The sequence below is a fragment of the Arachis duranensis genome, chromosome 9, assembly GCF_000817695.3.
Source record: "Arachis duranensis cultivar V14167 chromosome 9, aradu.V14167.gnm2.J7QH, whole genome shotgun sequence".
Taxonomy (NCBI): domain Eukaryota; kingdom Viridiplantae; phylum Streptophyta; class Magnoliopsida; order Fabales; family Fabaceae; genus Arachis; species Arachis duranensis.
Genome location: NC_029780.3, coordinates 108955654 through 108972344, shown reverse-complemented (window position 1 = coordinate 108972344; position 16691 = coordinate 108955654). Strand labels below are relative to the sequence as shown.

At 41.1% G+C, this 16691-nt stretch overlaps 2 protein-coding genes across 2 annotated transcripts; one reads left to right on the top strand and one right to left on the bottom strand.

Moving 5' to 3' along the window:
- Positions 1-9232: 9232 nt before the first annotated feature.
- LOC107466891 (uncharacterized) lies at positions 9233-11350 on the top strand. Its single transcript, XM_016085900.1, has 4 exons — positions 9233-9907; positions 10187-10289; positions 10429-10448; positions 10541-11350. Exons 1-4 carry the CDS (start codon positions 9233-9235, stop codon positions 11348-11350), a joined length of 1608 nt encoding a protein of 535 aa, XP_015941386.1.
- A 2077-nt stretch (positions 11351-13427) lies between these two features.
- Positions 13428-16108, bottom strand: LOC107466928 (transmembrane ascorbate ferrireductase 1). The gene is made up of 4 exons (XM_016085931.3): positions 15887-16108; positions 14500-14548; positions 14184-14383; positions 13428-13987 (listed from the first exon to the last, which is right to left on the bottom strand). The coding sequence occupies exons 1-4, from the start codon at positions 16028-16030 to the stop codon at positions 13691-13693; spliced, it is 690 nt and encodes a 229-aa protein (XP_015941417.1). The 5' UTR covers positions 16031-16108; the 3' UTR covers positions 13428-13690.
- Positions 16109-16691: the final 583 nt, after the last annotated feature.

Below are 16691 nucleotides of genomic sequence, written 5' to 3'. Positions count from 1 at the left end.
GTGCTTGAGGTCGCGTTGTCCGAGTTGCTTCCATATTGTCTGAATTTATTTTTGGGTTAGTAACCCGTTTTCTTTTGTTTGTAGGATTAGTTGGCCATGTCGTCTGGCAAAAATATTGTCGAGGCGTCCTCTAAGGTTCCTGAGGGGATGTCCGACTGGTTGGACTCCCTTGTGTTGCTATGTGTATCTCTAGCTAACGCGGAGTTCTATGCGGAGCTTAGAAAACACCATCAGATATGTAGTTGTGAGAATTAAGAACGCAATTATGAGCTGGTGGCACCCGATTCCGATGACAGGGTCTGCTTTCCCGTTCCGACTCAGGGGGAGCGTCGTTTCTTTTATGCATACGATTTCTTCTTTATCCAGATGGATATTACCCTTCCTTTTACTTCCTTTGAGACCGACCTGTTGTGGTCTTGTAACGTGGTCCCATCTCAGCTTCATCCGAATTCTTGGGGTTTCATTAAGATTTTTCAGCTGGTTTGCCATGAATTCGGTGTTAAACCTTCTTTAACCCTTTTTCTGTATCTGTTTGTGTTAACCAAGCCTAGAACTACCAAAAAGAAAGCTTCTTGGATTTTTTTTAGGTCGGCCCAGGGACATAAAGTCTTCTCCATGTTTGATGAGTCTTTCCGTGATCTTAAGAATTACTTTTTCAAGATCCGAGCTGTTGAAGGAGCTCGTCCTTTCTTTCTGGATGATAATGGTGAGCCTCGTTTTCCTTTAGAGTGGCAGAGGAATGTAGTTGTGTCTAGGTATACCTGGGAGATGTTAGACGTGGTCGAGCAGGTCTTTGTCGCTGCTTTGGAAGATATTTAGGGGGAACCTCCTCATCTTGAAACCAAGAAATTTCTTGGGGATCCATCCTTGATTCGTGCTGTGTTGGGTATTTTATAAACTGTGTTCCCATGTCTTTTGTTTTCTGCTTTCTTTTCTGGATATTCATAAGTTGTTGTATTTTTCTTTGTTTTTCAGAGATGTCGAAGAATAATGACTCACTGAAGGCCTTTAAGAAGGCGAGGAAGGCTACCGCAGCTCAGAACGTCCCAGCCAAGGTGGTCGGGGAAGGGTCCTCCCAAGTTTTGTCGAAGCCGTCTGTCCCGAGCTCTCCTGGGCCGAGGAGGATGATCCCGATTCCCCGGGTTCATTTGGTTGACCCGCCTCAGACTTCAGTTGGTACCTCTACTCCTCCAGTTGCTCCTCCTCCAAAAAGACCTCGGACTGTCGAGCCGTTTAATCTTGGTGCTCCCGACTTTGATGCAGTTGGGTTTGTAGACCAACAGATTGCTCCCTATGGTGTCATGCCTACCGACGATGTATCGATTCTTCGTCATTTAGACTTTATTACTCAGAGTGGTATTACATTGACACACACGGGAGCGGCTTTATATCGAACTGCTCAAGATCTTCCTATCCATGCTACCAAGGCTTTTATGGAGGAGGCGAAATCAGAATTTGACCGAATTAAGGATTTGAAGGAGGAGCTCGAGGCGGAAGCGGCCGAACTAAAAAAGGAGCTGAAGGGGGAAAAGGCCCGGGCTGTTGGTCTGGCGGCTGGCGCGCAACTGGCCGAGGATACGGCTAAAAAACATAAGGATAGCTATGTTACTACTTATAGAGAGGTGATGGAGCTCAGGGGTAGGTTGGAATCTGTTCAGGCCGATTACGCCGAGCTTCAAAGTCATCTTGTCGGTAGTGTTACTGTGGCTTATGAGAATCTGAAAGAGCAATTTCAAGTTCTTGCACCAGATCTCGACCTTTCCCTTATTAGCCTGCACAATATTGTTAGGGATGGTAAGATTGTTCCTGACGATCCCGATGATGATGATGATGGTGATCGTCCCTCACTGCCTGCTACCAAGACTTCTGTTGTGCTGGCTTCTCCGACTTCTACTGCTGGGATCAGTCATCCAGAAGGGGAACCGGATTGCCAAATCTTGAACCGAGATGATGGGACGGTAGATGCGGTGCCTCTTCAGACTCGTCCTCCTTCACCCCGAGTTGATGCTGTTGAGAAGTCTTCTAATGTTGACTGAGTTTTCTTCCTATTTAATGTAGATAGCTCGGCTTGTGGGCTTTTGAACTTCTTTATCTTTGTAAATGGTGTTTTTGCTGACTGTTGATACTTTGTTTTGGTTACTTGTTTAGCAACTTTTATTTTCGAAAAACAAAGTAGTTTCCGAGCTTTTGGGGCTGATTTTGGTGGCCTCTGAAGCTTGCTATTATCATAACTTAGTAGTTTTTGTATCATGTCTGCTTGCACTTGTCTTGGTACCTTCGTAGGCTCCCATTTTGTCCTGGCATGATCAGCTTGATTATTTGGCTTGGTTGTGTTTGTAATCCTCTTTTTTGGACCTCATTTAGGTCTCTTTTGGGGACTATTTTTATAACTTGTGTCCTGGGCTCGACTTCGTCATATCGGGTCCTGCTGAGTTACTTGGTAATCCTTTTTCTTGGACCTTGTTCAGGTCTCTTTCGGGGATTACCTTTTGTAGTTTTACATCTTTCTGGGCCGACTTCATCACGTCGGGTCCTGTCGGGTTACTTGGTAATTCTCTTTCTTGGACCTTGTTTAGGTCTCTTTCAGGAATTATCTTTTATAACTTATCTTTCTGGACCGACTTCGTCACGTCGGGCCCTGTCGAGTTACTTGATAATCCTCTTTCTTGGACCTTGTTTAGGTCTCTTTCAGGGATTATCTTTTGTAACTTATCTTTCTGGGCCGACTTCGTCACGTCGGGCCCTGTCGAGTTACTTGATAATCCTCTTTCTTGGACCTTTTTTAGGTCTCTTTCAGGGATTATCTTTTGTAACTTATCTTTTTGGGCCGACTTCGTCACGTCAGGCCCTGTCAAGTTACTTGATAATCCTCTTTCTTTGACCTTGTTTAGGTCTCTTTCAGTGATTATCTTTTGTAACTTATCTTTCTGGGCCGACTTCGTCACATCGGGCCCTGTCGAGTTACTTGATAATCCTCTTTCTTGGACCTTGTTTAGGTCTCTTTCAGGGATTATCTTTGTAACTTATTTGTAGGAGTCCGACTTCCTCATGTCTGGCTCTTCGAAGTTATAGTAATCCTCTTTTATAGGGTTGACTAGACCTCTTTCCAGGGCTTTACTTATAACTTGAATTGTTGTGGATGGTCCGACTTTTGTGCCGGCCAGTCTTTAAGTTATTTTATAGCAATCCATTTTATTAGGGCCTCGTCAGGTCCTTTCTATGGATCACTTTCTATAACTTCTTGCATTATTCTGTTTTCATCTTTGTCGATTTTGTAGAATTTGGGTTTTAACCCTCGTTTTTATCGTGATCGCGCAGTGAATTCGGTTTTCACTTTCTGTCGATCTGTAGCTTTATAATCGGGCGATAAATGTTTTCAGAATAATACGACTTGAGCGTTTGTAGAGAATCTGAAAAAATTTATTAAAAGAGAATGCAAATATACATGAGGAGTTAATTTCCTAAGTCGGGTGATTTGTAGGTCTTGGCGGGGCGCCTCGTTAAAAAACCTTTTTTAGGAAAAAGAGTGCGCTTTATCCAAGATCTTTTATCATCCCTAGCTATAGTACCTTCTTAGGTTGCAGGTGTGCCATGACCTAGGAAGCTCTCGCCCGTCGAGTTTGGAAAGCCTGTAGTAGCCCTTTCCCAATACTTCTATGACTCGGAAGGGCTCTTTCCAGTTTGCCGCCAGTTTTCCTTCTCCAGGTCGAGTGGTTCCTATGTCGTTTTGGATTAGGATGAGGTCGTCTTCAGCAAAGGCCCGCTGTATTACTTTTCGGTTGTATCTGGAGGCCATTCGTCGTTTCAACGCCTCTTCCCTTATCCGAGCTCTTTCTTGGATTTCCGGAAGTAAGTCGAGCTCTTCCCTTTGAAGTTGGAAAATTGGCTTTTTCGCTAAAATGGATTACTCTGGGTGATCCTTCTTCGACCTCCACTGGGATCATTGCCTCCATTCTATAAGCTAATCGGAAAGATGACTCCTTTGTTGTGGAATGTGGAGTCATTCGATATGCCCTTAGGACTTGCGGAAGCTCCTCAACCCAGGCTCCCTTTGCATCTTGTAATGTCCGTTTTAACCCTACTAATATAACTTTGTTAGCAGCTTCAGCTTGCCCATTGGCTTGGGTGTGCTCAACAGAGGTGAATTGTTGTTTTATATTCAAGTAGGCCGCTAATTTTCTGAAGCCTACGTCTGTGAACTGGGTACCATTGTATGTAGTTATGGAGTATGGAACTCCGAACCTTGTGACGATTTTTCTATATAGAAATTTCTGACTTCTTTGAGTTGTGGCATTGGCTAGGGGTTTTGCCTCGATCCATTTTGTGAAGTAGTCTATTCCTACTATGAGGAATTTGACTTGTCCCGATCCTTGAGGGAAAGGTCCGAGGAGATCAAGTCCCCATTTTACGAATGGCTAAGGTGAGGTTACGCTAATTAGTTCCTCTGGCGGGGCGGTGTGAAATTTGGCATATTTCTGGCATGGTGAACATGTCCTTACAAATTCTGTGGCTTCTTTTTGTAGAGTTGGCCAATAAAATTCTGCCCGAAGTACTTTTTTGGCGAGTGCCTGCGCTCCTAGGTGATTGCCACAAATGCCACTGTGTACTTCTTCTAGGACATCTTTTGTGTTGGAAGTCGGCACGCATTTTAGAAATGGTATTGAAATTCCTCTTTTGTATAGATTATTATTTATGATGGTAGAGTATTTTGCCTCCCGTTTTAACCTCTTTGCCTCTTTCTCATCTGTAGGGAGGGCTTCTGTTCTGAGGTAATTAATTATGGAAGTCATCCATCCCTGATCGCGACCTGTTATGGCTAGGACTTTTTCTTCTTCTGAGATTGATGGATTATGTAGATTTTCTTGGATAAGGCTTCTATTGTTGCTTCCTGGTTTGGTGCTGGCTAGTTTTGAGAGTGCATCAGTCTGGGCATTCTGTTCTCGGGGTATGTGACGAATCTCATACTCTCCGAGTTGTTCAAGTTGTTCCCTGGTTTTGTCTAAGTACTTTTTCATAGTGGGATCTTTGGCTTGGTAGCTTCCTGTTATTTGTGACGTAACTACCTGTGAGTCGCTGAAGATGATAAGTTTTTGAGCTCCAACCTCCTTAGCCAGCTTCAAACCAGCTAGTAGTGCCTCATATTCCGCTTGATTGTTTGAGGCAGGAAACCCAAATTTGAGGGAGAGTTCGATTTGGGTTCCCTGGTCGCTTTCAATTATTATGCCCACGCCACTTCCCATTTTGTTTGAGGAACCATCCACATATAAATTCCATTATGTGGGGATTTCCAGTGTGTCCGTGAATTCTACAATGAAGTCGACCAGATATTGAGATTTGATGGCCGTCCGAACTTCGTATTAAAGGTCGAATTCGGACAACTCGACTGCCCATTGCAAGATTCTGCCTGCCAAGTAGTCTGTTTTCTATAGGATCCCTTTTATGGGTTGGTTGGTCCGAACTTTAATGGTGTGAGACTGGAAGTATGGGCGAAGTCGTCGTGATGTTAGTATGAAAGCGTAAGCGAACTTTTCTATTTTCTGGTAGTTCAGCTCGGATCCTTGTAATGCTTTGCTGATAAAGTATATGGGTTGTTGTCCGCTGTTGTCTTCCCGAACTAGTGCTGAGGCTATTGTCCGATTTCCCACTGCGAGGTACAATATGAGTGGTTCTCCTTCCCGTGGCCGACTTAGTATAGGTGGTCGTCCTAGGAATCTTTTGAAGTCTTGGAAGGCTTGCTCGCATTCTGCTGTCCATTCAAACTCTTTTCCCTTCCTTAGAGTGGCGTAGAAAGAGAGAGATCTTATTGCTGATCCAGCCAGGAATCTCGACAAGGCTGCCAACCTCCCGTTGAGTTGTTGTACCTCTTTGACACAAGTCGGGCTTTTCATGTTGAGTATGACCCTGCATTTGTCCGGGTTTGCCTCGATTCCTCTCTGTGTGATCATAAAACCCAAGAATTTACCAGCTTCTTCTGCGAAGGTGCATTTTGCGTGATTGAGTCGCATGCCGTGTCGTCTTATGGTGTTGAATACTTGTGTCAGATCGGCTAATAACATCTCTTCGTTTTGCGTCTTTACTAGCATGTCGTCCACATAAACTTCCATGACCTTTCCGATGGGATCCGAAAAAACCTTGTTCATTAATCTTTGGTAGGTGGCTCTCGCGTTTTTAAGGCCGAAGGGCATAACAATGTAGCAGTAATTTGCCTTTGGGGTTAAGAATGAGGTTTTTTCTTGGTCGGGTGGGTACATTGGGATTTGGTTATATCCCGAGTATGCATCCATGAAGGAGAGGTATTTATATCCGGAGGAGACATCTACCAGAGCATCAATGTTCGGGAACGGGTAAGGATCTTTCGGGCATGCTTTGTTGAGATCGGTATAGTCGGTGCATATTCTCCACTTCCCGTTTGACTTTTTTACCAATACGACATTAGCAAGCCATAGCGAGTATTTGACTTCTCTTATGAAACCTGCCTCCAGTAGAGCTCGTACCTATTCTTCCACAGCTTGAGAGCGTTCTGATCCTAGCTTTCTACGCCTTTGTTGTACCACCCGAGATCCCGGGTAGATTGCTAGCTTATGGCACATTAGCGTAGAATCTATGTCTGGCATGTCTGCGGCCTTCCATGCAAAGAGGTCGGCGTTGTCACGTAGAAACTGTATGAGTGATTCTTTAATGTCTCCTTTTAGGAGTGTGCCGATATTGGTTGTTTGGTCTGGGGTATCTCCGATCTAGATTTTCTCTATTTCTCCTTCAGGTTGTGGGCGAAGCTCTTCCCGCCTCTGAACTCCACCGAGCTCAATTGTGTGGAATTCTTCTCCTCTGCCTCTGAGGTTTAGACTTTTGTTGTAACAGCGGTGCGCCATCCTCTGATCTGCTTTTATCGTAGCTATTCTTCCTGCAGTTGGGAACTTCATGCATAGATGCGGAGTTGAGACTATTGCGCCAAGCTGATTTAACGTTGTCCGACCTATTAGGGCGTTGTAGGCTGAACTTACGTCGACTACGATGTAATCTATTTTGAGTGTTCTTGACTGACTTCCTTTTCCGAAAGTCGTGTGGAGGGAGATGTATCCCATCGGTTGAACTGGGGTATCGCCTAGCCCGAACATGCTGTCTGGATACGCTCTGAGTTCTTTTTCTTCTAGGCCGAGTTTGTCGAAAGCTGCTTTGAATAATATATCGGCAGAACTCCCCTGGTCTATCAGTGCACGGTGAAGATTTGCATTTGCCAGTATAATGGTGATGACCATGGGATCGTCATGCCCTGATGCGACGCCGGATGCATCTTCCTTTGTAAAGGTGATTGTCGGGATCTCGGGTGCTTCCTCTTTTCCTGCGACGTGATATACGTCTTTGAGATGTCTTTTGTGAGATGATTTGGAGATTCCTCCTCCGGCAAATCCGCCGTGTATCATGTGGACATGTCTTTCTGGCGTTCGAGATGATCGCGCAGGTGGTCCGACATCTTCTGCTCTTTTTCTTTTTCTTTGTTCATCATCATGGGTGGTCAGATATCGATCTAGCTTTCCTTCTCATACGAGCTTTTCTATGACATTTTTTAAATCAAAACACTCATTGGTGGAGTGCCCGCGGATCCGATGGTATTCACAATATTCAACCCAGTTTCCTCCTCCTTTTTTGCCTTTGAATGGCTGAGCTGGTGGTATTTTTTTCGTGTTGCAAAGCTCTCTGTATATGTCCACAAGAGACACCCGTAGAGGGGTGTAATTGTGGTATTTTTTTAATTTTCTCTCCATGTCGGTCTTCCTTCTTTCTGGAATCTTTATCCTTATCCTGTGGGGGTGAACCTGGCCTTCGAGGTCTCTCCTAGTCGGGAATTTTCCTCCATGTTGATGTACTTTTCCGCTCATTCCTGCACCTCGTTCAGAGATGTGGGATACTTTTTGATATAGATTGACTAAAGGGCCCTTCTCGTAAGCCATTAATGAGGCCCATAATAGCGGCTTTTGTTGGTAGGTTCTGTATATCCATGCATGTCCTGTTGAATCTTTCCATGTAATTACGTAGGATTTCCCGTTCTCCTTGCCTGATTCCCAGTAAGCTCAGAGCTTGTTTAGCTTTGTCCTTTTGGATGGAGAATCTGGCCAGAAATTTCTTAGCCATGTCGTCGAAACTTGAGATGGATCTAGGAGGGAGGTTGTCGAACCATCTAATTGCTGTTTTTGTTAAAGTAGTTGGAAAGGCTTTGCAACGAATTGCATCTGAGGCGTCGGTGAGAAAATTCTGCTTCTGAAGTTGCTGAGATGATGGCCGGGATCTGTAGTGCCGTCGTATAAGGTCATGTCTGGGAGTTTAAAGTCCTTTGGGATTTTTGTCTTTATGATCTCTTTGGTGAATGGGTCTTGCTCCTTGCTGTTGCTATCTTCAGGATTGGATCGGCTGGCTTTCGTCTTGACATCGGCTTCAAGTTTTAGGAGTTTGTTCTCCAATTCCCAGCGTCATCTTATTTCTCTTTGTAGGTCCTTCTCGGCCTCTCGTTGGCATAGGGCTTCTTCCTCAAGTTATTTTAACCGGTCTTGAAATGCATCCATGGCTCCCTCGTTTAGGGAGTTCATCTTGTTGTTGATTTGGGAAGTATCTTTTGGGGTGGTGTCTGCGTTTTTATGCGGCGTTCTTTCCTCTAAATCTGAGGTGTGGTCGTTGTTATGGTCGTCCGCGATGGTGATGGGATGACTTCCAGGTTCCCCGGCAATGGCGCCAATGTTCCGAGGGTTACCTGAAACTGTAGGTCGATCTCGGATGAGATCTTCTGTGCTGGTCGGAACGGTTGTATCCGATTTGTTGGACTTGATGGTGGTGCTAATTCCTTTGTCCCCGGAGGGTGGGGGTACCTGTAAAGGACTCCGATGCTTAAGTTAGCAAGGGTATTAAGCAGGTATTGAGTAGAATCAGAGTATGAGTTATACCTGGGTGCTCCAGTGTATTTATAATGGTGTAGAAAGACCTTCCTTTGATAAGATAAGTTAGTTATCTTATCTTATCTTTATCTTCGAGTGAGGTCATCTTACCTTTAAGGGAACCACCTTTATCTCTATAGGCTTGGGTTGCCCTTGGATTCGGGTCGTGTTCCTCTATTTGGGCCCTTTATTGGGCTTTCCTAGTAGTTTTGGCCGAGCTCTTTGAGAAGAGGTCGGATTGTCCTGACTTGAAGAGGTCGGTTGCTTTGTCGGTAGAACATCCCGGGTCGGACAGCTCGACCCAGGGTATGAACAGCTACCATTGTTCACAACTGTTCTGCCGTTACTGCAAGCTCTCGGGACATTTAATTACTGCCTGTCCTACTCGCCCACTACGTCCTGATCTACTCAATTCGTCTCTTGTCTCTCTATCTAATATTGCATTTCTTCTTCAGCGTCTTCTCTCCATTTCTGGTAATACCCCTGTTGCTTTTTCGACCCCTCTAAGTAATTCTAAATGGTACTTTGACTCGAGTTGCTTTAATCACATGTCTCCGTTGCGTAATATTTTCTCGTCCATGTCTACCACTACAAATGGACCTTCTGTCAATATTGCAAATGGCTCCCTCTTGCACGCAACACACAAGGGTTCTATATCTCAATCAACTCTTAATTTTCCTGATACTTATTATATTTCCAAATTAAACTTCAATCTTATTTCTGTTGGTCAACTTGTTGATTTGAGTTTTGAAGTCACTTTTTTTGTTTCTGGTTGTCGTGTACAAGATCCTCAGACGAGACAAATCATCGGGAGTGGACGTAAGGTCGGAAGGTTGTTTGAACTCGAGAATCTTCATATTCCTCCTGTACTAAATTTCCGTGCTGCTTCTTCTCCCTCTACTCTTCACTTATGGCATCAACGTCTTACCCACACCTCCTTAGGAAAACTGTGTCCTCTTGTGTCTCAGGGTGTTTTGAGTCAGGTTCCAAATTAATCTTTTGATTGCATTTCTTGCCAAACCGCCAAACAACCTGCTTTATCTTTTCACAATAATTCATCTCTTGCTTGCTCTCATTTTGATCTCATTTACTCTGATGTTTGGGGCCCCGGTCCCACTGCCTCTATGGGCGAAGCTCGATACTTTTTCGTTTTCATTGATGATTATTCCCGTTTTACTTGGGTTTATTTGATAACTAATCGTCATGAGTTACCTCAGATCTATATCAACTTTGCTACTATGATTAAAACTTAATTTTCCAAGGTCATTAAGGTTTTCCGACGTGATAATGCTATGGAATACCGTGATTCCAAACTCTTAACCTTTCTTGCAGAACAGGATACTTTGTCTGAGTTTTCTTATCCTGGTATGTCTTAACAAAATGGTAGAGTTGAACGCAAATACCATCAAATTCTTGACTCCGTCCGTGCAATACTCCTTTCTTCTTCGTGTCCTGAGCGTACTTGGGGTGAAGCCGTTTTTACTGCTGTTCATGTTATCAATAGACTCCCTTCTTCTGTTCTTGGTAATGTTACTCCCTTTGAGTGTCTTTATCATACCTCCCCAGATTATAGTTCTCTTTGAGTTTTCGGTTGTGTATGTTTTGTTCTTCTTCAGCCTCATGATTATAGTAAACTTGAACCTCGGGCTCATATGTGTTGTTTCCTTGGTTATGGCACTGAACACAAGGGTTATCGTTGTTGGGATCCTCTCTCTAAACGTATTCGTATATCTCGTCATGTTGTCTTCTGGGAGTACCACATGCTTTCTCAGTTCTCATCCTTTGAGTCCATTCCTACTACTCAGTCACCTTTGTTTACTAACCCCAATGTTGATCTTTTTCCTAGTGATGATTCTACAGATTCTATCTCGAGTGACCCTCTACAGCCTCCTGTTCTTTCGCCTTCTCCATCTCCCGATGATTCCAGACCGGACAATGATTTTGCTTCTACCGTCATGCCTCCTCTTCCCGCTCGTTCTTCTAGGGTAAGGAATCCACCTCCTCATCTTCTTGATTACCATTTCTTTTCTACTATCCTTCATCAACATGAACCTAAGTCATTCAGAGAAGCCTCCTCAAACCCAAATTGGCAACAAGCAATGCAGGAAGAAATGCAGGAACTTGAAAAAGCACACACTTGGGATTTGGTTGATCCTCCTTCTGATCAGGAAGTTGTGGGCAGTAGATGGGTATACAAGATCAAGACTCGCTCTGATGGCTCTATTGACCGTTATAAGGCCCGCTTGGTTGCTCAAGATTGTACGCAAGAGTATGGTATTGATTATGAAGAGACTTTTGCTTCTGTCACTCGTCTTACGTCTGTTAGAGCTCTTCTTGCGATTGTCGCGGTTAAAAAATGGTCTCTCAGTCAGATGGATGTGAAGAATGCATTTCTTAATGGGAATTTGAAAAAAAAGTCTATATGAAACCACCTTCGAGATATCCTTGTCCTTCTAATAAGGTTTGTCTCATTCGCAAGACACTTTATGGACATAAACAAGCTCCTCGTGAATGGTTTGACAAGTTCAGCACTACTATATGCAGTCTTGGTTTTACTTCTAGCCCTCATGAGAATGTCCTTTTCATTCGTAAAAGCGAACGTGGGGTTGTTCTTCTACTTTTGTATGTTGATGACATAATCATTACTGGAGATGATGTTGATGGTATCTCTGATCTCAAGGCCTCACTTCACCGTACCTTTGAGATGTAAGATCTTGGTTCTCTCAGTTATTTTCTTGGTCTCGAGGTCATCTCCACCAATGATGACATCTATCTCTCTCAGGCTAAGTATGCTTAAGATCTTCTTGCTCGCGCTGGGATTACAGATAGTCGCACTGAGTCTACTCCTCTTGAGCCTAATGTTCGATTTACCCCTATGGATGGCACTGTTTTGGATAATCCGACTCTCTATCGACAGTTAGTTGGAGGTCTCGTTTACTTGACTGTCACCCGACCAGACATCGCCTATCCGGTTCATGTACTTAGCCAGTTCTTGTCAGCTCTTCGTACTACTCACTATGCGGCAGTTCTTCGCATTCTTCGCTACATCAAAGGCACTTTATTTCATGACCTTTAATTTTCTACCCATTCCTCTTTGTCTCTTCAGGCTTACTCCGATGCTGATTGGGCTGGTGATCCCACTAATCGTCGTTCTACTACTGGTTACTATTTGTTTCTTGGCGATGCTCTCATTTCTTGGCATGCTAAGAAGCAAACGTTCACTGCTCGCTCAAGCACAGAAGCTGAATACCGTGCCCTCACTGACACCACTGCTGAGGTTATCTCGGTTTGTTGGCTCCTCGAAGATCCAGGTGCTCCTCAGTCGTCTCCTACTGATGTTTTTTTGTGATAACTGCAGTGCTATTCAGATTGCACATAATAATGTGTTTCATAAACGCACCAAACACATTGAAATTGATTGTCACTTTGTTCAGCAACGTATCCTTATTGATGTTGTTCGTCTCATTACTGTTGGAACACTGGATCAGACTGCTGATATCTTCACGAAAGCTCATTACCCGACTTGTTTCCAAACTTTGTTATCCAAACTCAAGTTGGTATCCTTAGCTCCCACTTGAGTTTGAAGGGAGATGTTAGAGAATCATTAGAATCAATTTAGATCAATTAGTATCGTTTATATTTATATAGCATATCTGTATATTAATTGTAGGATTTTATGCCTTTATTGCGTTGATTCATTTAGCACCTATAAATAAATATCTCTTATATATTGTACTTTTGATCAGACCGAAATATACACAAAACACTTTCTTTAGTTTGGTCTCTTGTTTCTAACACCATTAAGGTGATAATGCATTTGCCTTTATCTTTATCTTTATTTTTATCATTAACTCAAATGGTTGTTTATAAAATAAACAACATAATAGGAACTTGAACGTGAAAGCATGAGGTAGTGACTTAGGATGATGTACATCTCAAATCTTACAAGGAAGGCAAAGTTGTGACCTCCCAAACTGGCAAAGCCATAGTTTATTTCTCATATCATGACCAGGGAATTGAAATATTGTCATATTGAATTACTTCCATAAGTTAGGGCCTCTATTGAATGGGCCATGCAACGAAATATAATTGAATGAAAAAAGAAAAGAAAAGTAATATAGTTGGTCCGTGTTGATATGTAACCCATTTATGTAAAGTTCTTTTCCAAATAATATTGGGGTTGATTCATGGTATTTGTTTCTATGTAACACAATAGCCCAGTCCTAAAAGAATGCTCTTATTTTTATCAAATAATATTTTATTTAATTATGATTAATAAATAACTATTAGCTATACGCATAATTAAATAACTATTAATTACACGTGTTTAATTATTTAAGAATAATATACCTTCCTGTACATAGTTTCGAAACGAAAGGAGTAATCAACACACTTTAAATCTTTAAAATCTTATGGCTTGCCATTATTAAGGCTATTTCTTGTGGTTTTATTCTGAAAATAAAAGTTTCAATAACCAGTGTTCTATTTCTATCAACACACTAATTCTCCTAATACATTGAATATTTTTTGGTACATCTAATATATCGAATATATGTCCACAATTTAATATTTTCACTTACAAATCAGCAAGAAGTGAAAATAAACTAAAAAAATTACAAGGTAGACTGATTTTTCATGACATAGAGCACAACATTGAGGATTAATTACAAGCTATGTCCATAATACAAATAGATATTATTTCCTTTTTCCCAATCCCAGCACACACTGATAACAAACATAAAAAAAATATGACGTGGAAGACAAATCTAAATGGGTGCATAGTCATCTTCTGCAGGTGGAGCATCAGATAAAGCAGATAATACAACAAAAGCACCAAATAAGATTGTGATCACAGCAGTGAAGTTGACAAGTAATGCCTCAGAGCCATATTTTGCCAATCCTGAGTTCTCCAAGAAAGTGAGTTTCTCCAAAAACCCAAGAGAAGCAGTGCCAATAGCCAATACATACACGAATAGTCCAAATAGAACATGCCAAGGTAGTGATTCGCGTCTAATGGCCGGAGTTCCACCAGGGAAGAAGAAGATCACAAACCCATATAGCCACTGCAGATCACAAAATAGAAATATTCAATTCTTTGTTTGAAATAGCAGAGCCAACAGGGACATGAACCATAAACGCAAACAAAAACATTTCCAGCTTTCAGAGAATACTATATAATATAATACTAATTATACTATTGAATATGTTCCAGAAGCATGCAAGTACATGTCGATGTTTCAGCCTTATTGAATGGGTTACCTGAATGCCATAGAGGGAAATAACCGCAATTCCAAGCCATGAATGCAAGCTGTAGAGATTGGCAATCCCACTTTCATTATGATTCTTGAAAGCAGCACAGATTCCAAATATTCCAAGTGCTAATGCAATTGCATGGAGAGTAAGGTGTATCACTTTCTTCACTTCCTTCTTCAAAGGAAGAGATTTGTAACTTATGATAGCTGCAAATTGTTCAAATTAGGCAAAATTAGTGAAAAAAAAACACTTAATAGGGTTAAAAAATAAAAAGGAAATAACATTGACCTAAACCAGTAACTTGTGAAATTAGTTTGATTACCTTCACCACCAAGAAATATCAAGCCAAGTATCATAAGAACAGGATGGAGCTGTATAAAGTAAAAGGATAAGTAAGACTTGACAAAACTAGATGGCACAAGTCAACTGTATATACTTTACACATAGTTTTACAATGATAGTCACTAATATATTGTAATAAATAATTTTTTCCAATAAATAAGCAACTTTTTCACACTCTATATGTTCAGAGGAATCATGATCATTTTTAGAGCTAATGATAACAACTAGAAAGAAATTACAAACAGCTAAGAACAGGAACAAAAGTCCTGAGAGTATCATTTGTCCATGTGTGGTTGAATTTGCACCACATGAAACCAAGCACGTGAAAGTTCTTTTCCCCACTCAAATACCAAACAGATAAGCATGCATGTCTATTCTCTAGCTCAAAGAGGGTAGGTACAAAAAAGGAGCTTATAATCTTATTATTAAATAATAAAAATAAATAAATGATAATAACATCTATTGATCTGATGACATGAGACCCACCAATCATGCTATAAGACAGAAACACAGTTTTAGACTTTAAGGGGAATTCCTCTGACTTGTTCAACCAAACAGAGCCAAAACACTTGGGTCCAATTTACTATTGCAATTACCCAAGTCCCTCTTGTTTAATCGTCAATGGTCCAACAAGCAGAATTAGAAGAAATCTTGCGGATAGTTAACATGACAATCATATTGGTTCTCCAATACTTCTAGATATACAGAAGAAATTTTATATTTTAACAGCTAATTTAGCCAGCACATGATAGCAATAAAGAAAAGCAGAACTTCTGCCTTTAAAAATTAAGAGACAAAAAAGGGGGGATTTTATTCTAATCTAGTATGAATAACTTTTAAATATATAAAAAGCAGTGCTCAATTAATTAATCACAAGTTGCAACAGGCTCCTTGAGATGTGAAATATCAATATATTATATCACAGGAGATACATACGACCCGTTCAAGGAAAAAAATAGTAAAGGAAAGTTGCAATAGTGTTAATACTTTCACAGAGACTCAATGGCATGGTGTCATATAAAAAGGGGGAAAAAAAAAAGAAAATTCAATTCAATCAGTCACTTTTATATATACATACATGATACAACAATTGGAATTGTAAGAAAGTAGCAAAAATTATGATATATGTTGTGATTATAGCTATATAATATAAAATGAGTGGTGCTTACATTTCTATGGTTTGATATTTGATACTCCAAACTTTGATTATAGAGAAATGTGTAGAAACAACTTAACCTAACCTTACATTTCACTTACCATGAAATTGAATCTTCAAGAATTGGGGTAAAATGAACAAACAGATACTGAATATTGTAAAATGTAGCAGAGAGAGAGAGAGAGAGAGAGAGAGAGAGAGAGAGAGATACATTGAAGATGAGGTTCTTGTTATCGGCGTCCCAGGCCAAGCCACCCCTGAAGTGAATGTTCCAGACGAGGACCAAGATGATGGCAACCAGACCAAGGACGTGAACCACGTATGTGAAGGGAACGGCGGTTATGCCCAACGCCATCGAATCGCTTAACTGTCTCTCTGCGACTCAACAACCAACGGGTCAAAACCCAAACCAATAAACACGAATAAAGAGCAGCTCACTAGTACTTGTAACTTGTAACTCATTATGACTCCATTCTCCACCGTCCGATTCACATCCTCGCTAGATGCTCGCCACGTTGCTCTTTCTCATTCGAAATAAATCTACTTCATTTTTCTTCTGTTTTTTCATAATCCACTAAAATGTAGATGCGGGGAATTTCAATATAGATAAGCTTATCAGTCATAATATTGAGAAAATTCAACTTTTAATTCAATTATGTCCTTATTTATATTACACGACACATGGAAATAGATCCTTTCTAATGAAAAAATATTTGAGGGAATAAAAATGTGATCTTTTATTTTTAATTCTATAAATAAAAATAAAATTAAATAAAAAAAGAAAACAATGAAAGACAGCATTTAGTTTTTTTTTTAATGGAGAGTATCTACTCCCCACGACACATCATCGCAATGGCTACAATTACAGGTAGGTGTTAGAAAAAGAATAAATAATTATGATCATATGAAATATATTTTTGTTTGCATACATAACGGATATAACATCTAATTACATGCACACGATTCATTTTAAAGAATATAACATTAAAAATCACCAATTTAGAATAGGTTCGATT